Source organism: Capra hircus, chromosome 8, assembly GCF_001704415.2.
Source record: "Capra hircus breed San Clemente chromosome 8, ASM170441v1, whole genome shotgun sequence".
Classification (NCBI taxonomy): domain Eukaryota; kingdom Metazoa; phylum Chordata; class Mammalia; order Artiodactyla; family Bovidae; genus Capra; species Capra hircus.
Window position 1 is genome coordinate 105168805 of NC_030815.1, and position 25161 is coordinate 105193965.

The 25161-nt window shown below is 42.6% G+C and overlaps 1 protein-coding gene across 1 annotated transcript in view; it reads left to right on the top strand.

Annotated features, from left to right (window-relative positions):
- Positions 1-25161, top strand: part of PAPPA (pappalysin 1) — a 259119-nt gene that overhangs the window by 100471 nt on the left and 133487 nt on the right. Inside the window, exons 8-9 of the mRNA XM_018052683.1 lie at positions 14581-14709; positions 19983-20074. Coding sequence (XP_017908172.1) covers positions 14581-14709; positions 19983-20074 — 221 coding nt within the window. The remainder of the gene's footprint in view (positions 1-14580; positions 14710-19982; positions 20075-25161) is intronic.

Sequence of the window (25161 nt, forward strand, 5' to 3'; positions counted from 1 at the left end):
AGAGTCCCTTGTAGTCGTTTTCGTCCCTCCTTGCTTTAATGCTGTCCAGGTGTGGCGTTTCCCCCAGACTGGGAAATGTCTTCCCTTCAAATCTCCACCGGACGCAAACAGCCAGCTAGCTCTCAGGCCTGCTGTTACCTTATCCCCGGATTTGAAACTCGGAATCTTTTTCTAATTTCCACGTTGCCCCTCCGTTCTTTGTCTTGTATTTTATTGCACTGCACCAAGAAAGTAGAAAATCATTTCAATTGGTGGTAAAAGATGATTAAAACAAAATAACAAAGGCCTTGGCTGCAAACTGTTAGTTTTATTAAATTTGCTACTGTGTTGTAAATTGGTACCAGGGCAAACCTTTGGACAGTTATTTCAAAAGCTGCTGGAATTCATCAGTTGAGTGTATACATCTGTTCCTTTCTGAGGCTTATGCAGAGTCAAGGCAGCGTCGTCAGCATGGAAAGAATGAGTTTGTGTTACCTGCGTAAGAGGGGAGGACCCGAGTCCCATTGGGAGGGATACACATGCCCAGTGGATTCTCAGATCCATCCTCATTCTTTATTCATTTAATCCAGACCACGAGTTGGAACTCACAGCAGTCACCAAGAGTGGATGGACATTGTAAGACAAAAGTTCATTTTCCCAGACAAAGATTCTTTTCTTGGCTTCAGAATCTCAGTATTCTGAGATGCACAGCTTTAATAAAAGGACACTTGAATGGAAAGAGCCACAGTCTACCAGGTGCTGGTCTGGTAGGAGAGTAGGTGGCGGTGGAGTTAACCCAGCCTGGGTAAAGACCTGGGTGCTGGTTTGATATCTCAACTCCTGTTAAATCATCTACATTCTGACTTATACAGCTGGAGACGGGGGACTTAGGAAATCATTGCATTCAGTCCCCTGCTTTTACACTTGTGAGTTCTCATCGTTCAGTGACTTAGGCCGCAATATCTTCCTCAGAACCTTCCACCACTTACTGCACACTCTCGACTGACCATTGCCGTTGAACTTTAGCACTTCCTTTGACTTAGCTGGAAGGCCAGTCTTAATGCGCTATTCTTTCTCTCAAAACCTTTGCCTGTGTCCTGTTCTGTGCAGTTCCTACTGAATACCATGCTCATCATTTATGTCTTGACATTTTCCCTATGTGCACTGTCTCAAACTGTTAATTCCTTCAACAGATATTGTTGGAAACCTCGCCTGTGCCAAGCACTCTGCTAGGTACAGAGATGTAGCAATGAAAGGCTAATGTTTCTTTTTGTCCTAAGAACACTTTTAATATACACCAGGGAAGACATCTGATTGCAACAAAGGGTGCTGAATTTTATAATCAATTACAGGGGGAGAAGGCAATGGCACCCCACTCCAGTGCTCTTGCCAGGAAACTCCCATGGATGGAGGAGCCTGGTAGGCTGCAGTCCATGGGATCGCAAAGAGTCGGACACAACTAAGCGACTTCCCTTTCACTTTTCACTTTCATGCATTGGAGAAGGAAATGGCAACCCACTCCAGTGTTCTCGCCTGGAGAATCCCAGGGACGGGGAACCCTGCTGGGCTGCCATCTATGGGGTCGCACAGAATCGGACACGACTGAAGTGACTTAGCAGCAGCAGCAGCATGGACCCTTAGAGGAGGTATCAACCTAACAGTGTTAGGAGTCTTCCCTTTCTCATCCTTCTAACCGCTCTTGGACACTCTTTTCTGTTGGTGCTCTTTAATTCTTCCTTGAATTACAGTCAAACTGTATTTGGCTTATCTTCTTTTTTGCCCACTGAACTATTTGAGAACAATGATGTTGCCTTGTTCATCTTTGGAATGACTCGTACCAGAAGCTTCTTACATCCTTTTTATTTGACTTGCACAAGGAAAGCAAGGTTGGGAGAGGAGAATTAATTCATCTAAAATCACAACCAAAGTTAGTGGAAGAACCATAGTCATTTTTCCTGACATGTGGTCCAGGTGACATCCACAGTGATGTCAAAATGCCTTTCGAGTTGTCCCTTCCCAAAGGCAGAAGATATTCTCTGCTTCAGATAATTAACAACTGCCCTCTTCCAATAAAACCTAAGCCCAAAGGACCTCTCAACCTAGAACAAAAATCAAGTGCTTTCATAAAAGTTCAGGGTGATACCCAAACAAAACTGGAATTAGGAGTTTATTATTACTGCATATAGGGGGGAAAAAACAACTGAGCGTATGAATGTTAAGAAATCCTTTGGAGAAGACCACTCAGCTTCAGGGATTCAGTGAGGAAGGCTATTCTGCTGTAAGTTTTACTTCTCTTTAATCACTTTAGGATATGACAACATCTAGCTCAGTACCCACACTTGATGGGTAGTTTATTCCCACATCATTCATCCCATGGGGAATATTTGGTCTTTCTGCCTTTCCCTCAAACCAGGTATCTCTACTGCTACCAAAGCAGTCTTCTTCAGAGCAAAGGTGGTTGCGTCCTTTGCCTCAAAAGCCATTTCTCTCTTCTTCCCCTGGCATGGTTTCTCCTTACGCCTCCTGTCAAGCCAGTATACCTTCTCTGAGAAGTCTTTCCAGACTCCGCCTCTGTGTCTGATACTGCCTGTGCCTGCTATAGACCTGTTACACTCTTTAAGCCATGTGAAATCCATTCCTTTTATTGTCTTTTCTTCCCCACAAGCCTCTGAGTATCCTAAAGGCAGGACTATATTTTATTGATCTTTGAATCCAGAAAACCTAGGAGAAGTTGGGACAACTCAGTGAATGCTATTTGGATGAATGAATGGATCAGCCAGGGAAATGATATACACATATTTATTCAGGATTTGAAAAAGTGGTCAAAGTCTCATGAAAGTAATAAGATAGCATAAAGCTAACTAGCTGGACTTAACTTCTCCTGTTCCCTTTTTTCCATGAACACTGAAGATGAAATGGACTTCCCTGGTGGCTCAGCTGGTAAAGAATCTGCCTACAATGCAGGAGACCCTGGTTCCATTCTTGGGTTGGGAAGATCTGCTGGAGAAGGGACAGGCTACCTGCTCCAGTATTTTTGGGCTTCCTTTGTGGTTCAGCTGGTAAAGAATCCTCCTGCAATGTGGGAGACCTGGGTTCAATCCCTGGGTTGGGAAGATCCCCTGGAGAAGGGAAAGGCTACCCACTCCAGTATCCTGGCCTAAAGCATTCCATGGACAGTATAGTCAATGGGGGTGCAAAGAGTTGGACACGACTAACTTTTACTTCACTTCAAAGGTGAAATAGTATTGACGTATTTGTGCACTTACATTCATAGAAAATTGTGTGTGTGTGATAATACATAAAAAGATACGTGAAGGGTGCTGACCAGAAGGCTCTTCTTTTAAAACATTGTTTATTTGATCACTAATGTTTTTTCCCTGGGGTGGGCACTGCCCTGGGTCCTCGTCGCTGCAGGCAGACTTTCTCTAGTCACGGCAAGCAGAGGCCCCCCTCTGGTTGCAGTGCTCGGGCTTCCCACTGTGGTGGCCTCCCTGGTTGCAGAGCGTGGGCGCCTGGGCGTGCCTGGATTCAATAGGGGTGGCGCACAGGCTTAGTTGCCCTGTAGCAGGTGGGGTCTTTCCAGACCAAGGATGGAACCCATGTCCCCTGCATTGGCAGGCAGGCTCCTAGACCACCAGAGAAGTCTGGAGTATTCTTGATAGCTGCTTCAGTGTGATGGAATATGATATAATTTTACTTTATTTTAATTATTTTATATAGTGCTTTAATTTGTTAAAGCAAGCATGGGTGATCTTTAAGGTTAGAAAAAAAAATAAAGCAGTTGTGATAATGTTGCTATCCCTTCTTAATTAAAACAAAAGTCAGCTCTCACTCTAGCAATATGCTAGTGCTTAAGCTATTTGTTCTATAACTACGTAAGCAATAAAATCTACGTCAGTTTGAGCTGTAGCTTCCTAAAAGACTCTAGAACTACAAGAGGAGCCTGTCTTCTCTTCAGATATTTGCAGTGGTCTATACTTGATTGGTGATTAATGCACTGCTCACTAGTGTATACTTATCCAAGGAGTCCTCTCAATATCATGGCAATGTCAAGGGTTCTAGAGTCAAATAGCATGATTTAAATTCTGCTTTATAATTATTATCTCCCTGACCTTGGGCAGATCACTGAACTACACTCAACCCCAACTGAACAGTGCAAATGATTTCTATCTTTCAGGTGTATATTAGTCATTGTATATGAAAATGTGGACTAGCAAACTAAAAATATTTCTAGTACAAACATCTATCCAGTCATTTGAGATAAAATACAACTGATGTAACTAGCACCCTTCAAAATGCATGACAAATCAGAGAAGTGTCTATATATATATATATATATATATATGTTGCTACACAATAAAATAGAACTGAGAACTAGAGAGGTTAGCTCTGAATCTAGTTTTATTGATGTAGTTTGGACGAGGGAGAGCCTTCAGTTTGGCAAGTGAGTGGACTGAATATTCTCACTTATTCCAGGAGAGGAGATTTGGCCCTGAATCTCTGAAAAGGGAGAAATTGTATCTGAGGGCTTCAAAATGAAGTTAGGACTTCTGAAAGTTACATGCTTAATGAAAGGGTGTATTTGGGGGAAAATATCTATGTTTATGTCATATATCTCACAAAGATTTGAGATTTGGGTTTACATTGCTCACTATGGTCTGGGAATGCCTGAACTGAAAAACTAACTGGAAGCAAAATGAAAAAGATGAGTTCTAGATGAATAATGTTTCAACGCTACCTAGAAATTATCCTCTGAGAGGGAATGTAGACTTGACCTTGGGAAACACATGATTCCCCACGGATTAAAACCCCATGAACATGAGTTGACACGTCAAAATTTAAAAAACACAAAAAACATAAAAACTTAAGAATACGGGTCAGAAATCAACATCAGTTTTTATTAAATTCTGACATTGATAATAAGTGTGTGCATTCATATTTTTGTGTAACCAGGAGAAAGAAATAGTAAGAAGGTATAATCTGTAAAAATTAGATGGACTAACTAGGGGTAAAGAGTAAAAATAAAGAGATCAGGAATATCCAAAGGAAGGAAAGAAAGGGAGGAAATAAATAAGCAAGGAAAAAGGATGGAAAGCATAACAAGATGGGATAAATTAATTAATAGTCACCACACTAATCAGATTAAAGTCGACTATGAAGATGTAGATTCGCATGTTGGATTTAATTGAATATAAATTCACTGAAAGGTGAAAGTTAAAAGAATGGAAAATATTTGCCAGGAAAAAACTAACCAAAACACACTAATATTAATATCAAGCAAAAGAAATATTAAGACAAAAAAAATTTTTTTCTAAGATATAGTGATTACCATAGAATGATAAATGAAAGTTATATAATGGTTTTGAGCTTGTATACACCAAATAACATGCCCTGAAACTATATAAATTGACTATGACATCTTTGAAAAAAAAAGGCAATAAATCCACAGTCTTATTATAATATTTTAACATACTTTCTCAATAATTAATAGACTAAGCAAAAAAAAAAATAGAATAATAATTTAGTTGACTTTGAACAGCACACACAAAAAAGTGTTTCATCTGACAAAACTATATAGAGCCCTGCTACTGAATTAAGTATAAATGTTTTCTGCTAGAATGCATAGAACATTTTTTTTAATTTATTATGTCCCAGGACACAAAATGACAACAGGAAGTATCAAAGAATAAGCACCACGTCTAACAGTATTTCTGTCCACAACACAGCACGTAAATATCTAAGCCAGTAAACAAGCAGACAAGTAAATAAACGCAGAGGGTTAAGACGTCTCTTTGATCAATTAAGTGCATGATCAAAACAGCAAGAAATCCATACGATACTGTGTGTGCTTAGTCGCTCAGTCGTGTCTGACTCTTTACGACCCCGTGGAGTGCAGCCCACCAGGCTCCTCTGTCCCTGGGGATTCTCCAGGCAAGAATACTGGAGTGGGTTGCCATGCCCTCCTCCAGGGAAATCTTCTCAGCCCAGGGATCAAACCCAGGTCTCTCTCACTGCTGGCAGGTTCTTTACCCTCTGAGCCACAAGGGAGGCCCAAAATTACTGGAGTGAGTAGCCTATCCCTTCTCCTGGGGAACTTCTCAACCCAGGAATCAAACTGGGGTCTCCTGCATTGCAGGTGGATTCTTTACCAGCTGAGCTACCCCAGAAGCCCATATAAGATACTAGCAGACCAAATATATCCGTGTCTTAAAACCTACAAACTCAAACAAATACATATACATTGCATCAAGTGGATTTTCCCAGGATAAAAATGAGATGTTAAAGTTATATGATCTATGAATGTAATTCACAAGACCAGCATATGAAAATATTTTTTAAATACAATTGTCTTACTAGATGCAGAATTTTAAAACTCTTAATAAAATCAAGTCCCTTCATGATAAAAAACAAAACCAGTAACACCATTGGTCCTACCTGACCCAGCTAGGCAAACAAATATCAACAAAATTTCTGAGGACTGAAAAGGGAGAAACTAGACTATCATGACCCTCGTCTATAAAAGACTGCATAGAAAAATTAATAAGAATCAACAAATTAGTGGAACTAATAAAAACAGCTTATGAGGACTGACGAATAGAATATCAATCTATAAATTATTTTTGTCAGCTCTAAGATATGAAGATACAAATATAGATATACATGCAAATATGTTTATATGTGTGGATGGGTAGATAGATTAAAGCTACCACTTACTATAGCACTGACATAAAATGCTTAGAGTTAGGAATATATCCCTAATAAAAAGTCATCACAGTTTTTATGAAGAAAGCTTTAAAAACTTTACTGAAATCATAAAATGAGACCTAAATAAATACAAACTATATAGTTAAATGGGAGGATACAATGTCATAAAGAAGTATTTTATCCTCAAATGCATCTATAAATTCAATGAAATTGAAATTAAAATTCCAACAGGCATTTCAGAAAATGAAACTAAAAATTCACTTGAAAGAGTAAAAGGGTCTTTTGATGGAGAAAACCAAGGTATAGAGTGGACTTGTAGATAAATCAAGACTTTTCTAAAACTATGGAAATTAAGACAAACTGCTATTGATAATAGGAAAAAAGTAAACTAATGAAACAAGACAAATGCCCCCTCCCCCAAAAAAGAAAGCTTATCTAAGTTCTGAATGATATATGGCAAAAGAATGTGTCACAATTCAGTAGTGAAAGGATTAAGTTTTACATAAATAATGTCAGACAAATGATTCATCTCTAGTTGGGGGGAAACAATCCTTATCACCATCGTTTTAAAAACTGTTCGTAGTTGATTGAAGCCATAAATGTAAAAATTAAAACTTAAAACTATTGGAAGAAAATAGGAGAGACTACTTACTTGTATTTGTGAATACCTTGGAGTAAAGAAACCTTTATTTAACAAGCTATGCAAAGATCAAATCATGAAGGAAATGATTAAAAATTTTTATTCAACAAAACAACCTAAACAGAATGAAAAAAAAATTGCAAAGAATCAGTATCCAGTATCTGTAAATGCATGGCATATCAATAAAGACAAAAGAACCGAATTTAAAATAGGCCAGAGTGATGAACAACCAGTCAACACAGGTAGAAACATGTTGTCAACAAACACCTGAAATGATACTCAGGCTTGTTAGTAATCAGGGAAAAGCAAAGTAGAATAATACCACCAGGGAAGCCCCTAAAGCATTAGTCTCTCAGTCATTTCTGACTCTTTGTGACCCCTTGGACTACAGCCCACCAGGCTCCTCTGTCCATGGGCTTCTCCAGGCAAGAGTACTGGAATGGGTTGCCATTTCCTTCTCCAGGGAATCTTTCTGACCCAGAGATTGAAACCACCTCTCCTGCATTGCAGGGAGATTCTTTACCATCTGAGCCGCCAGGGAAGCCCAAATATCATTTAATACCCATCAAATTAGCTACAAAGTTACATGTTTGGTAGAACCTAGTGCTGCTGGGGACCTGGAACAATGGAAAATCTATTGGTAGGTGTGTTAATTGGTACACTTTTGGAGAGTAATTTAGCAATATCTAACTGAATAAAGTTGAAGATGCAATTATCTTCAGCCTAGCAATACCACTTTGGATGTATTTCCTGCAGACACTCATGTTTTATGTGCGAAGGAACGTGAACATGTATGTTTAAAGCAATGTTATTGGAAATAACAGCTAAAAAGATTACCAACGATGATAGTAATAATAACAGAGATATAATCTGGGTGCCTATCAGGAAAAGAATGATCAAGGAAGTATATTACTGCATTGATCTATATGATCAATATGTGTGATCTCAAAAACAATGCTGGGTTTTAAAAAAAAAAACAGCTACACAATAATAAATGTAGTAATGAAACACCTAGGAAGTTTAAAACATGCAGAGCAACACATAGGCACAAGAAATATAAAAATACTCCTGGGAAAGAGAAACGGTGGATTAAAAACAAAAAATACGAAACAGTATATTTTATGTCTTCCCCCCTTCCCCAAAAAAGAGGAAGAAAACATGGTAGAATGTTTTAATTTGACAAAGCTGGGTGGTAAGTCTAAGGGGATTTGTTATAATGTTCTTTGTATTTCTCTATATGATTAATACATTTTCTAATTAACACAATACTAATGGTATGTATAGTGTGCCTGGGCACATCATCTCAGGCTCCAAAAGTGTTTGTTTCCTTCTTTTCCCGTGGCTGGAAGCTGGTGTATGAAGCACCCAGGGATTACCCTCTTATCCTTAGCCCAAGGCAGCCCTGGAATACTTGGGCTCTTCCTGAGCCAGAGGCATCCTAGGTGGTCCCTGCCTACCATGTCTCCCAGCTTAGTCAATCTGGGTGGCAGATTTAGAACTACATCCTTCTCAGGGCAGAATTTTAAGTGCTGAGGCAGCTTCTAGCTTGTAGAAAAGCCTGTGGCAGGAAGATGCAACACCACATTCCTCATTAAATTAGAGCTGCTTGTCACATTCTTCCCAGATTCCCATTTTGTAGATGAAGAAATGGATGATCAGAGAGAAGGAACGGCTTGCCCATGATGAGTGAGCCATTCGTGGTGTTTAAGAGAATGTGTGTCTCTCCTGACTTCTAGAACTTTCCAGCTGGTGTTTGTGTGCAGACGCTACATGATTCGAAACCTTGATCTTTTCTCCTCTGCTGTCTTTTCTGGTTTGTAACAGCCAGCGTCCTCACCTCCAGAGAGCAGTGTCTTGGGATGGAATTAGTCAGATTTGCTTAAGTTCCTGTCCTGAGACAAAAGCAGTGTAACTAAAGGCAGGTAGCTTCACCTCTCTAGGTGTTTGTTCCCTCACCTAAAACCTTTTCATAGTAAATATTCAAGGGACTGCTGTTCTGCTTAAATGATGTTATTCATATGAAGTGCCAGGCATAGGGCCTGGCATGTGATAAATAGCCAACAAATGGAAACTACAATTGCTATAATTATTGCAGAAGTAGGGTATCAAAAAAAGTATAATACAGTTCAGTTACACAGACTATAGAAAGAGAGTGTTATGATAAATGAATGCTATGATATGGAAACAATAGGAGGTCAATAAGAAGGAGTCAAGGGGCTCAGAGAGAATTTCCTGGCGGAAGCCAAATGGGGTATTTTCATTGTGAAATGACGTTCCCCCACCCTCTTTCTCCCATTGTACTTTCGTAGTTCTCATTCTATCTTCACAGTGGCATGGGACAAGAATCATACATCTTAATTAAAAGGTAGGAAAACAGACTGAGAGGAAGAAAGTGACTTGCTTGTAGATTTCAGAGGGGGGGTTAATTGACCTGTCATGATACTAATTGCACACCAACATTTTAAGAAATTGACATTTTTGCCAAAAGCTCGGTCATGGCGTGTTCAGACTCCTTAATAACATATATTTTCTTAAGACAGTGATTTTATAATCTATAACTAAATTTACTTTCAGGTTGTGCTCCAAATTTGATACACATCACCATCAATACATTTCTGAGGAAAAGTACTGAAAAATCATACTGCTTAGAAATGTCAGTGTTTTTATCTCTAATCGCCAGAGATGCAAACCTAAGGCAGATGTGTCATTTGAGACATTTGTGAAACAATGATGGTTAAACATAAAAACATTAAAAAGAAAAGTCATACCAAGGATGCAAAACGAGCCACCCTTCAAAACCAGCCAAACAATCTCGTCACATTTAAATACTGCCGTTTAAACTTACTAGCCAAAAGCCTGAAATTAATCTGAGATGGGATGCATTAATGATTGAATTCTGGTGGAGGTTAGCTTTAAAATAAACTGGCACTCAGAACTCTATGAGAGAAATCAGAAGTGATGAAACTAATTGTGTTTTGGATGAAGTGGTAAAATTTTAGTTTTAAACCAAGAGAAATAGTAAGTTTAAGGTGGAAGCATGTTCCCATCACTGCCCTACATGGGGAGGCTTTCAGCTGGAGAGTAGCTTTGGATCTAAGAATATTCTGATGGTGTTGGCGCGACTGGAAAGGGGAGATGCTCGAGGCAAGAGGGCAAGCCAGAGCTGTCAAGGTTGGGACATAGGTGGTAGCAAGGATGCACAGGGAAAGACATGGGAGCTCTTGGATGGGGGAAGTTGACAAGGCTTAGGGTCTGCCTGGATGTGGGAGACTCAGGAGGGGAAGAGGTTCCAGTGACAGCATTAAGACTTTCCAGATGGTTTTCAGAGCAGCTGAAAGGAACAACCAGACAAAAATGTCCCACGTTGGCTTTAGGCCAGCCATGAAATAGGTCCTAACCTCCAGCAAAGCCTTCAGAAGCCATAGCCTGTCCTCAGAAAATTCTCTTCTACCTTAGGCTCTTGAGAAAAGAGCCCCAGTTTAGCATTCATTTAACTTGGAGAAAATATAGTTTTATCACAGGAATTCTTAAGTGGAAAAATACAATCTTTTTCATAGCATTTCTGCCCTGATTTCCCTTCTCGTCCTTTTAATGAAGGGAAAGGCTTCTAATTTCCTATGTGAAATCTTGGGATAACACCCCCTGCTCCAGAGAGCCACTGTCAGGCTTCTGGGAGATAATCGTGCATGTGCCTTGCACACACTGCTTGGAAGGAGGGTATTAAGGTTTCTCTACCAATCAGATACTTTCCGTGTACTGCCGGCAGGTAATAAGAAGGACAGGGGTGGAAGTTACTGGGGAATCGATTTTGCCCCAGGGTGAAGACAAACCTTCTGGGATCCAGAAATTTCCAAAGTTGAAACAGCCACCTAGAGAGAGAGAAAGAGAGAGAGCTGCATGCCCTGAGGCTGTTCTAGCCAAACATTGTGGCAGAAAAGAGACTTTCCATCGAACCGTGACTCTCATGATAGATGACTGTCTTATTCATCTTCATGAGTTTACCAAACCAAGTTTATATGTAGTTATCTGTCGTAAAGAGAGCATCACAAAACTCTCAATGGATGAGAATGTTGATAATTTAGCTTTAATAGTAACAGGTGAGCATTTGTTAACAAGTTATTGTTGGCTGGGCACATAGGTGCTTTATGTGTTCTCACATTCAACCTGTGGGAAGATGCTGTGAAACCAGGCTTCTGACTAATTTGAAATAGGCTCAGAGCACTGGAAGCGAGCAAGCGAGGAAGCCAGGATGGAAACTTGTGTTTGCTCACCTCAAAGTGGTGTTTACTGAGATGGAGGAGGAGGGAGAGGGGAGGAGGCCAGGCAAGATGGGGGAGAAAACAGTCACAAATATTAGCAGAGCCCCTAAATATCATCAGGCATAAATCATTTGGATGCACACCACAAATGAAAACACAAGATAGAGATGTAATCTTCACAGTCTCACGCTTTTCCACCCAAGTGCTCCATCTGCTTCAGACAGTGACCATATGCCCCAGTAGCCTGGGAGGTAGCCTGTAGAAATTTTTTAAATTTTATTCCCTAATGGGCCATAATTGTTTAATATAAAACACACCTCATATTTTTTATTTTTATTTCATTTATTTGACGGTGTCGAGTCCTAGTTGAGGCATGCCGGATCTCTGTTACATCATGTGGACCCTTCTGTTTGTAGCACACACACTCTCCTGTTGTGCTGTGTGGGCTCTGAAGTGCACAGGCTCAGTAGTTGCTCTGCATGAACCTAGTTGCCCTGGGGCATGTCGGAGCTTAGTTCCCTGACCAGGGATCAAACCCACGTCCTTGGTATTGCAAGGTGGATTCTTAGCCACTGGACCTCCAGGAAGTCCCAGCCTCCATATTTTAAAGCAAAAATAATGTACAATAGAGCACATGTCATCTTTATCTTGGGCCTTCATGCATCCCCTGGGAAAGCCATTCTTCCCCCTCCCCCAGTATTCCAGTTTCAGAAGCACCATTTGAAAATGTATACATTCATTGGTCTAGAGGTGGTTCAAATATCCAATAAACTTTTATAAAAGCCTCTAATTATATCCACAAATTAGCATTCCAGAGGTTTACAAGGCAACCACTATTTGTATAGTTATACATATAATATCTCAAGATTTTTATGCATCTTGCCTGCTTAGCTTTCATTGAGAGAGTGCTGCTAGAATCTCCAGGGACTTCTGGTCTACCCTCAATATTCTGACCTGCTCCAGCAGTGCTAAAACAAGCCCTCTATTGGGTCATAAGTCCAGCATTCTCTGAAGGGTCGTGTTCTTCGGGAGCCTTCTTCAGCGCTCATAAACTCTAGCTCGTCATAGTGTTGAGGGTCAGGAGATGCTGTCTGTTGTCACTGCACCTGTTATCTTATTGGCCTTATCCAAACAGCCCCAGCCCGATCAGCAGCTGAAATAACAGATGGGCAGGAGGACTTGAGATTTTTTGACACCACCCTTTTGTTTATGAATCCCCCCTCACCCCAGCTCTGGAATCTGATAGGAATTCTCTTCATTGCCATTTTGTGCAATCTTTTTTCCTATGACACATTTTTATTATTAAAAAATAATGAATTGGTGCAGAGGGAGATGAAAGAGAAGAATAGTATTTCCCTTTGAAAATGGTCAGAAAGGAAATGGGGATGGTGATTTGGTCATGTGGATAAATATACCTTTGCCCTGGAAGATAATTGCCAGTATCCAGGTTCCTTCCATGGCAGGGAATTCAAGTAAGGAGCTGAGAAGAGATTAGAAAGGGAGGAAGGTGATCTGGTACAAGGCTGAGTGCCAGGAAAGTGGAACAGGCATTGCTCTGTGGGGTCTTGCGAGCAGAGGAGAAATGCAGTCTAGGCAAACTGGAAATCTAGCAGGAACCAAAGCCTGGAATTTCAATTGCAGAATGAGATTTCCCGTTGCAAGGAGTGAAACTGTTCAAGCTGACCTGAGCTAGGAATTAGGGAGGCAGAGTGCAGGAAATAATTTAACGCCGTATGGTTGTAAGCAAGATGCTTAATCTCTTTATGCCTCAGACTCATCATCTGTAAAATAAACATGAAACTACTAGTATGCATCTAGTGGTGTTTTGATTCTCAAATGAGAAAACACACAGAAAGTGCTTAGCCCCAGGCTTGACATTCATTTAATAGCTGCTGCTATTATTATTATTTTAGTCAAGAGTGAGAAGCACAGGGCGGAGCACAGGAGTGGCAGGGATAGTCGTTGGGTGTGAAACATAAGGAAAGGGCTTGCTTGCTTCCTTATACGGGGTTTCCACTCAGATCTTAATATGAGGGCAATGATCAGACAGTGCCCACAGCCTGGTGTGGTGCTTTCCCACCTCTGTGCTTTTACTCATCCCATTTATTTTTCCTAGATGGCATTCTCCAAGACATCTTCGTTATGGGCCATATACCATCCAATTCTTATCCACCAGGGTTATTCTAACGATTAAATTGAAGATAAAAAGTGCCCAGTCGTTCAGTCATGTCCAACTCTTTGCGGGCCCATGGACTGTAGCCCGCCAGGCTCTTCTGTTGGTGGAATTTTCCAGGCAAGAATACTGGAGTGGTTGCTACTTTCTCCTCCAGCCAGGGACCGAACTCACCTCTCTTGTGTCTCCTGCATTGGCAGGCAGATTCTTTTCCACTAGCACCACCTGGTAATGCTCATGGTTGTATGTCAGTTGATGCTACATTTTAACATTTAGGATAGGTGGGAAAGTGGCTTAATCACAGTAGACATGAAAAATTACTGGGTAACTAACTTCTGTGTGGATTCTAAAATGTGACGCAAATGAACATTTGAACCAAACAGAAACAGACTCATAGACATAGAGAACATTCTTGTGGTTGCCAAAGGAGAGTGGGATGAGGGAGGGAAGGATTGCAAACTTGGGATTATCAGATGCCAACTAGTATGTGTAGGATGAGTGAACAAGGTCCTACTGTGCAGCCCAGGGAACTATATTCAATCTCCTGTAACAAACCATAATGGAAAAGAATATGAAAAAGAATGTTTATATGTGTAGAAAGGAGTCACTTTGGTATACAGCAGAAATTAATACAACATTGGAAATCAATTATGCTTCAATAAAATTTATAAAAAACAAATAAAAATTGTTGAATAATTAAATATGCAAGTGGTATCAAAAACAAGCCAGACTAGTAGAAACGTACTCAAGGGGATCCATTTTGTCTGTCCCCAGCCTTATATCTGCATAGTTAGTAGTCTTCCTTATGTCTTTATGTTTTCCAGAGATGTACATCTTGGCAGTAGGTACCAGTATTGGGTCATCGCTATCTCAGGAAGTGAAGAGAGTGAGCCATCACCTGCTGCCATATACATCCATGGAAGCGGGTACTGCGGGGACGGCGTCATTCAGAGGTGAGTAGGTCTAGCTACAGACAGGCGGGGGTGATGCTAATTCGGCCAGAAGGTGGTCAGGGTGCTAAAGAGAAGAGCTTCTGGGCTACCCTTCAGGGTGTGAGCTGTGAGGGAGCCCCAGCAATCTGCAACTCGATTCATCTGCAAGTAGTTTTCAGGCCTCAGAAGAAAAGCAGTGACTCTTTTTTGAGTAAACACAGTTCTCAAATATGTAATAATGTAAGATTTCCACAGAGCTACCATTCTGCACTGACTACCACTGTGCTTTTATTCCTAAGTTTGTCCTGTGTGCTACAAAGATTCTATTAGTTTTTTCCACCTCAGTCCCCATTCAGTTAGTAGGACACAGGACCTACGTGAGAACGCTTTTACATTCTTTGCTGGTTACCGTTTACATTTATTAAAACTGAAAGTTTATTTATTATTTCTATTGTGTTATATCAACAAGTTAAAAATGGGTCAGAGTCTCATAAAAACAGCAAAATATTTCAACTCTCTGGAATGTTGAAACCATAAATAGTAAACAGTCCTCTAGAGTGAACACTGAATATGACTATAAGTACAGGAGGCAAATGAATCAATAAGTGTAAAGATTCCACGCAAGCAGCCAAAAGAAAGGGAAAGTGTGATCAGGAGATATAAAGCTGTGTGTCTAGAAAATGGATTTTATCGGATCATCAGTCCATTCATCCCCTGTCCACAGGGCAAGATGTTACGCAACTGAGAAAGTGGTGAGAAGCCATCAAGACTTTTGTATTGTTGAAAAAAAAAGGAAATCTGTGGGCTTTTTTTTCCCTCCAGAGTAAGCACAAAAATGTCTTGTCACTGAATTAAATAGTTTTGGCCCTCAAGATGAAAAAGAGACCAAGATTCATTCACAATTACACTCCTTATTGCTAAATCTGTATTCTTTATTGCGATCACAGTTACAATCACACTATTGCTAAGGGACTTTAAAAACTATTGGCAGATTTAATAATAAACATTACATATGGAGATGACACTACATGCAATTGGCAAAATTCCTTCGTTAAATGGCACCATTGGGTGTCACAAAGTATCTGTGCACCAGGGGATTGCAATGACTATTTCTGTAGGGGGAAGGGCACTACGAAGAGAATTTATTTCACTGATGTGCAGAACATGAGTCGATTCCTAGGTATAGTTCCTATAATGAAAGAAAAGGGCTCAATGGCTGTTTCATTGGTTTATCATTGACATTAGTGCTGGAGGTCAAGAGCAATTTAATTGGATGCTGATGATCTTGTGGTGTGTAATATACACTGGGAAGCTGCTATGGAATGAAAGGACCAGCTAGGCGCACAGCAAGGATAATGCAGGGATGCAGAGAGTGTGTACATGAATACGTGTTCGCACAGACACCCACTGTTGGCCAGCAGTTTGCCTTCTGATCATGGCTTAGCACTGAAGGGAAAAGCAGATGTTGAGAATATGATCAGATGCCGGCCAGTGAGTTACATCTGCCCAACTTATTGTGCAAAAGGATAGCAGTATGTGCAAGACACTGCTCCCCTAAACACCCTGAAATAAACCAGCTGCTACCAGCAGGGTACTAAGTCAAGTTTTTGAAATATTCAATGACTTTTTTTTTTTAACTGTTAACACTGATAAAGACCAGTATTGCTTATTTGTGCAATTTCAAGTGATTTGCTGAAGTGATGTAGCTCAGGGGTGTGTGTGTGTGTGTGTGTGTGTGTGTGTGTGTGTGTGTGTATTCACGTCTTAAACGTCCTGGATCTATAATTTCAAAGCTGAATTATCTAGATTTCAATATGGAGGGGGGTAATAATAAGGATTTTTAAGTGTTGAATTATGATGCAAACCACCTGATTGTCAAGAATTTTACTCCTCAAGCGTACAGAATAAAACTCCTCACTTGTCAGAGATTGACATTGATGGTGTGCTATTGCATGCATTTAAGATCCTTATCCAAGTGCAACAATCCAACATGAAGATACGGTTTCAGGCACTTAATGTAACAAAAATGGGCAAAGGGAAGATACTCACTGTTTACTTCCACATGAAGACATTGACTTCTAGCTTTTGATACAGCTGTTGTCTGATAGAACCCTGAGCAAGTGAACAGGATCATCTCCAGGGAAAGTGCTGCAGCTTCTGTGGGTCCAAGATTAAGCTACATATCCAGAACATCCAGGAGACAGTCACGGTCATTGCCAACAACCCATAATTGTGACTTGGGATTTTTTAATTTAGCAAGAGGAAGAAAAAAGAAACTCACAACATGTAGGATCTGGTCTACAAGTCTGCCTATCCATTTTGGAATCAGATATAGATAGAGCTTCCTTGATGGCTCAGATGGTAAAGAATATTCCCCCAGTCCAGGAGACCCGAGTTCAATCCCTGGGTTGGGAAGATCCCTTGGAATAGGAAATGGCAACCCATTTACTATTCTTGCTTGGAGAATCCCTGGACAGAGGAGTCTAGCAGGCTACAGTCCATGGGATCTTAAAGAGTCAGACAGGACTGAATGACTAACACTTTGACTTTCCATAGATATATTGATAAAACACCGCAAGCAATGTTATCACTGACCTAAAACTGCTAGTAGTAGTGGTAATTTAAATATCATTCTGAGCAAAGTTTTTTAGTATTTTATACCTAGGGTTAATAACCTTCATAGACATCAAATAGGTATTGAATTACCTGCAGGTACCAAATAGTTGTTGACATAGTTGGAAGAAAACTGAATGCAACTTATGGATGATTACCTAAGCAAAAAAATAAAATAAACTTTGAGAGTAAGAAGGGCTGTCATCTTCACTAATTGGATTTTTCTATGGGATGATACATGCTAATTTGCTGTATATATGCAAAGGAATTTACGAAGAAATACAGAATAGACTCAACACTCAGTGAGGCCCCTGATGAATAAAAGCCCTGGATGACTACTATAATGATAATTATAAATATTTATTGAGACTCCACTAGGCGGAAGGCACTGTGCTACACGGTCATCTTCCAACACCCATGTGAGACAGGCCTGCTGACCTTACTTCACGAAAGAGACACCTTGCCCCCAAAGATTAAAATGGTTTTCTGAAGCTTACATACCCAGTAAGGAGCAGAACCAAGGTGTAGGCCTAGGACCCACATTCTCATCTGGATTTACCATTGCCGTGCCGTGACCGATGGTGCTGCAAAACCAACAAGTGAAGGGATAGCTCTGTGCTGTTTCCTCTTTCCCAGACACTGCGCCAGGCATCAGGGTGCTAGGATGACAAAGACTCTGTCACCTCCTTTGGCTTCCTAAAGCCTAGGGTGGGGTGCTCTCAAGTAACAGGCAAAGGTAGTTGGTTTGACAAGTGCTGTGATAGATGGAGCCCCTTGTCTTTGGACTCAAAGAAGATGGCCACCCACTCTAGGCCGGGAGGTCAAAGAAGGTTTCTCAGAACTTGTCTATCTAATGATAGATCTGGCATGCCTAGAAGATATTTGTGGTGACCCTAATGTTTTGCTTAAACCAATAGAACATACTGTTTGGGTGGTGAGGGAAGGAGGGTTAGAAGTGTTCTTTGTGGCTTAGGGAAACCAGCCCAGGTTTAAAAAAAAAATCTCTCCCCATATAACCTATGAAACAGTTAAGAATCACAAGGCCATCACTAATTTCTAGTGTGCAAGATCTGCTTGAGTATGGGCCCAGCTTGGAAGATAGAATTCTTTGCTAAGGGCTTTGCAAGCAGGAGAGAAGTTGGGGGGCTCTTCAAAGATCAATGCAATGTCCTAGTCATCGTAAGCATTGATTACAAGGCCCCATACTGGTACTCTTGACACTTCCTAAAAGCAACAAACGTTTCCCCATGTTAATTGCCCGGGTGAAAGGCAAAGTCTGAGGTGTCTTCCAGGCCGGGCTCCCAGCCGGTCTCTGGGAAAGGAGGGACAACACGCTCTATGGAGACATCCCAGGACAGGTGGGTGGGCGTGGGGACTGTGACTCTCTGTCCACTGTGTGTGGCAAACCTGGCCCGCCCCCTGAAGTTACCTTCCCTGTTTGCACTGAAGCTAAGGAGTAGGTGTAATTATCTGCATTTTAACCCATGAGAAAACTGAAATTCAACATCCAGAATAGCACCGTTCAGGGGATTTTTCTACAATAGTGGAAATAGATTCTGTGCTGTCTGATCCCGTTGCCACTTGCTCCATCCAGCTATCGAGGACTTGAAATGTGCTTACCGTGGCTAAACAGGGGAAAGTTTGTTTCCCATTTTTGTTGGTGTAAATTGTCACAGATAGATCAGAGAGAGATTAACCAGCAGTCCCCCACCTTTTTGGCACCAGGGACAGGTTTCGTGGAAGACGCTTCTTCCATGGACTGGGAGGATGGGAGATGGTTTAGGGATGACTCAAGCTCATTACATTTATTGTGCACTTTATTATTATTGCATCAGCTCCACTTCAGGTCATCAGGCATTAGGTGCCAGAGGTTGGAGAGCCCTACTAAGGGCCTTGTCCAAGATCACACAATTAGTTGGGAACACGGGGCTCTAAACCCAAGTTTCTGTGACTAAAGGGATGGGAATTTTCCAGAAAGTGGTAACATACCCAGTCTGTCTGTTGTTAATCCTCCTTCTCTTCTAGATCTAATTCAGAGACTGTGGCTCATTTTCTGCCCATCCTAACCACTACAAAATCATCCTTCGGTGATGGAAATAATTCCTTAAAGTAGGAGGAGGCATTTTAATTCCCTAGCAGCATAGGTCCCAGGCCTTAGAGTTCTCGACACCATGAAATGACACACCCATTGGAGAAGGCTGTGTTCTCTGGTCTGAGGAAGATCAAGTCTGAATGTGTGTAGGAGGAAAAAACAACCTTCATGTGCACTGGGGTTATGACAGAAGGGCCAGAGCAGGGCCCACGGAAGAACAGCATTCATACCTTAGAAACTCCGGAATCCCCTTCAATCCATCATTTTAGAGTGGAATTGTGATCTCCTAGACATAGTAGCAAAGTCTGGTTCACTGATGCATCCTCTTCTTCCTCCCTTCTGACTTACTAACTTAACAGAGCGAATGAGTCTGAAGCAGGAATTCTGCTTTGTCATGAGAAACACACCGTAGGACACACATAAGCACCTCACAAATTTACATTGTGTGGAAGAAACAGAAACTCAGCCAGGGGAAGGGACTTGTCTGAGACCTAACCAAAAAGTTCCTAGCCCCCAGAGGGCTTTTCCATGTCCCAGGTGGGCTTCTGAAGCTGATGTGACAAGCTTTCCTTCCATATCCGTTCTGCAGGAGCCAAGGTGAAGAGTGTGATGACATGAATAAGATCAATGGGGATGGCTGCTCGCTCTTCTGTCGGCAGGAAGCCTCCTTCAATTGTATCGGTAAGTCTTCCCTTTCTCTGGGCCTCGCTGGAGAAGTGGACGGTGCCGGATGGCTAGTCAGTTGCAAGAATAGCAATGGTTATAACTAAATGATGATTCACTCTTCTCCTTCGTGCGAATGTATTGAGTGCCTCCTGGGAGCCAGACTCTGTTTTAGGCACTAGTGAATACAGCCATGGGAACAGACAGACAGAGGGCAGGTATTCTGCTCTCCTGGACCTTATGTTCTCATAGATGACGGTTGTAATGGATAACCCTGCGATCTAGCTTCATCTTACATTTATTGCTCTTCTTCACGCCAACTGTCTGGAATGGTTATTATTTGTATGGACGTTTAAGGCTTTTATTCTTTCTTTAGAGATGAGAAAAATGTAGAAGCCAGAGAGCTTGTGAAACGTGTCCAGAGACACACAGGTTAGGCTTGAAGACAGAACCAGGACTTGAACCTGATCTTGTCTGATTCTTGCACACAAGCTCAGTTCATTTTACTCCACAGCCTCCAGCCAGGATCCAGGCTCTCTGACTTGAGGAAGAAGAATCGCAGACCAGCCCATGTTTAGAAAGCAAATGTCCTTTTCCCACCTTCACGGAGTCAGATGGGAAATTTGTTTTTGGAGTCTGGCTGGTCTTGTTGTTTTAGCCCCACTTGGGAGGCCCCTGGTCAGCCTCGGGGGTTGGTAAACAGACAGGGGTTGGGGGGCAGGGATGGAATTTTGAGCTGGCCCAGATGAGATCATGCTTCCTTTAAGATGCAAATCGATACCTGAAGATCAAAGGTCCCCTGGCTAATCCCCTGGGCTGGAGGTGAAAACTAATCACAATTCATTTGCAAGTACAAAAGACAGAGGTGCTCCGTCTAAGGAAAGGAGGAAACCCTCGGTGGGAAGATTTCCCTCTGAAAGGCAGTTTTCTTGGAGGACTGAAGGGGAGGAAATGTCACTGGTTCTACTGTTCCCAGCACATCACAGAGCAGCTTTTAGACCTCCCTTCTCCTGGCACGCTATGAGCGCTTTACCACATATCATTTACGGTGTGTTCCATTCTCAAACACGTTTACTGACCACTTACTTTCTCCTTGGCACCAAGTGAGGACTGAGCAACACAATAGAGGTGCCCCACACTTGTTTGTGGATGGAACAAAAGGAAGATATGGAGCGGGGAAGGACAGCAGACTTTCCAGGCAGAGAAGCGTAGATTTCCAGCCCCCCACTCTTGATCTGAGTGTAATTCATAATAAAATCTTGATATGAACCTAGTGGTATAGTAGAAAGAGCCTTGGATTAAATGTCAGAAAACCAGGCACTCTGGTCTCAGCTATACTGAGAACATGTTAGTTGAAACTGGCCAAGTTACCTCCCTAGTCTGGACTTCTGATTGACCTCCCATAAATTGAAAGGATTGTATTAGGTGATCTCTAAAAGCCTTACCTGCACTTCTGCTGTGTGGTTTCCAAAGTGTGGGACTATTTCTTATAATCGTGAGCTCTGCTTGAACCATCTCTCACCGTGGACATCATCTTCATCACACCCAACAGTACACTCAGATCTTGCTGGATGATGCCCACCCATTGTACTAGCATTAAGATGGCATGCGTCTCAAGGGCTTCTGGGCAGAGTTAGAATGTGGTGAAGTTAGGATGGTATGGTCTGTGGAACAGGTCTGCAAGTTACAGTCCATGAGCTGGAACTGGTCTACTGCCTATATTTGTAAATAAAGTTTTCTAGAATGTACCAGGGGCCTCCCTGGTGGCTCAGACCATAAAGAGTCTGCCTGCATTGTGGGAGACCTGAGTTTGATCCCTGGGTTGGGTAGATCCCCTGGAGAAGGAAATGGCAACCCACTCCAGTATTCTTACATGGAGAATCCCATGGACAGAGGAGCCTGGCAACCTACAGTCCATGGAGTCGCAAAGAGTCAGACATGACTCAGCAACTAATACAGAATGCAACACCATTCACGGATGCTCAGCCTTGTCCGACTCTGTGACCCCATAGACCCCATAGCCCGCCAGACTTCTCTGTCCATGGCGTTCTCCAGACCAGAATATCGGAGTGGGTTACCATACCCTCCTCCAGGGGATCTTCCAGACCCAGGGATCGAACCCATGTCTCTTGCATCTCCCGCATCGGTAGATGGATTCTCTACCACTGCACCCATCTGTTATTATCTGTGGCTGCTTTTTTACTGAGTAGAACTGAGTAGTCGCAACAGAGACCCCAGGGGCTGAAGAGCCTAAAGTATTTATTATCTGGCTCATTACAGATGACATTTGTTGGTCCACAGATTTGGGGTCTTTGATATTATTGGTTGCTAGAGACTAGTGCAAAGGGGAGATGAACATTATGACATGGTTCACCATTTCTTAGAAAAAATAACTACATTTTATGCCTACAGTAGTGGGGCCTGGGAGCCTCTGAGTCTGGTCCTCTCCCGCCTTACCTCTAGAGGCATAGCTTCCCCACCTACACTTTGGCCCGAGTAACTGGAATAGATCCTGATTTTCAAGCTGTGTTCACTGAAATGCTTAAGAGGGGGAAGGGTAAAGATGAGGAAGTTACCAAGAGGATGAGCCTTGGACGCTCCGGATCTACTTTGCATTGTCCTTTTTTGAGAATTCATGTATTCATCCGTTTATGGCTGCGCTGTCTTCGCTGCTGTGTGCGGGCCTCTTCTGTCTATGCCTAGTGGGGGCTGCTCTCTAGCTGCAGCGCACAGGCTACTCACGGCAGTGGCTTCTCTCGGTGCAGAGCGCAGGCTCTCGGCACGCGGGCTTTGGGGGCTGCAGCGCAAGGACTCAGGAGTTGTGGCTCTCGGGCTTAGTTACTGCCTGGCGTGTGGAATCTTCCTGGACCAAGGGAAACCGTGTCTCCTGCCTTGGCAGATGGATTCTTAGCCACTGTACCACCAGGGAAGGCCCTAGACCTACTTCACATACTATTATCCTCCAGGAGATCCTAAATGTTCTGCTGTTGCTGATGATATGTATTGAGCAACCTATCGTATGCCGGACACGTTTCTAAAATGCCATTCTCCTAACAACTCTTTCAGTACCCTGCATTTACAAACCAGGAAGCTGAGGTGTTGAGGAGGTGAACTAAGGATATGCAGTCAAGTGGTAGAGCTGGGACTTTCACCCAGAGAGTCTGACTCCCGGGCTCACGGTGGTGAGCTTCCTGCAAAATATTTTTTTTACCAGACAGCTCTTGGTCTGGTAGGGCTTTGGGAGTGTGAGCAAGGAGCATACTGCTATGGAACAGTTCACTTAGTGAATTAATGGAATGGAATACAGAACTGTCAGTGGCATGGATGGTGTCCAGGGAAGGCTCTGTGTTCCCCCTGCCTGTTGACTGCTGTGTTAGAGGAGGCACCTCAGTTAGGCGCCCCCACCTCACCATGGAGGAGTCCATCCTAGGGACCCTGAGGGACAGGACATTCCAGGAAGAAAGGAGTCTGTCCAGAGATCCCGGTGCCTAGGAACTACATTCCAAGAACAGACTCCATGGCTTTAGAGGAAGAAAAACATCTTCCTCTAAGAATAATGGAAAAACAGACAGTGAATCTGTGGCTCCCAAAAGATCCAGCTTAGATGAGTCAGAGGAATGGGACTGGAATGTGGGAGGTGTTGCTGGGGTGGAGGTTGTTCTCATCATGACGCATGTCAAGACGGTGGTCAAGGTGGTAGCCAGGAGAACAGGCTTGAATGAGGCTTGGCTTGGGTTGACACCATGACTTAGATATGTGACCTTGGCTGAGCTTCAGTGTTCTCATCCAGAAAATGGGAGCAGGCCTGGGACTTCATTGCTGGAGATATTTACCAATGTTTGTGGACACATTATTTGAATCCCTTTCCCAGATTTAAGAAAGAACTCTCCTTGGTGTAATAACAGTGAGGCAGAGCCCCACTGCAAAAGTTAGTAATGCAGAGACGTCCCTGGTGATCCAGTGGTTAAGACTCTGCCTTCCAGGGCAGAGGGTGTGGGTTCAGTCCCTGGAGGAGAAGACAAGATCCCATATGCCTAGTGGCAGGAAAACTAAAACATGAAACAGAAGCAATATAGTAACACATTCAATAAAACTTAAAAAAAAAAAAAAAAAGAAAAGTTAGTAAGGGCAGCACCTCTGCCTCCCAGTCCTCCTTGTAGCTGAATGTGGGCATGTGACCTACCCTCTCCCCTGATCAGCAATCAGACACATCAATCTGAGAATGAATCAGAAGACACAGGGACTCTGATTCATCAAATCAAACCAATTTGAGGAAGATGGTGGGAGTGGCCACAACCCGTGTGTTTCCAAAGTACCACTGACAGCACTCAGCAGTTGTGTAGCCACAGCTCTGAGATGTCTTCACAAGAACTCAAAATCAGCCTTCGAAACACTTCTCCAGCCCTCCCAGGGAGTCTTCCTTGAGTATCCAGTATTCTTGGAATAGATTTTGCTTGTTTGCTTATGCTTATTTTGCCTGACTTAGCTGAAGTTGGTTTCTGCTGATTGTCACTTGGAAGCCCTACTCAATATTGTCATCTGGTGCGATGAGGTTCAGCTCCATTCCTAGCAAGCTGAGTGTGTTTGATGCACATTACCCAGTACTTCCCTCAGTGGGCGTTGAGAGGGGGGTGAATATCAGCACTACCTGCCACGTGTGGAAACTCACCAGGTAGCCTGCCCTATGTTACGCACCTTTGTTTAAGATGAGCCGGTGGAGGTGTGTTACATCCAGATGAGGGACCTGAGACCTACTAGGATGCCTGAAGGGGCTTCCCAGGTGGCGCAGCGGTAAAGCATCCACCTGCCCATGCAGGAGACGCGGGTTCGATCCCTGGGCCAGGAAGATCTCCTGGAGCGGGAAATGGCTACCTGCTCCAGTGTTTTTGCCTGGAAAATCCCATGCACAGAGGAGCCTGGTGGACTGTAGGCCTTGGGGTTTTGTGAAGAGTTCCGACAAGACTGAGTCCAGAGCATACACCCAGGATGCCTTCACTTGTCCAAGGTCACTCATCTCAAAGAACTGTGATTCTCTCTCCAGACCAAGTGCAGAGCCTCTCTGCCTTCTCTCTGTGGCAGCTCTGCCTCCCCAGCTGAATGGCCCC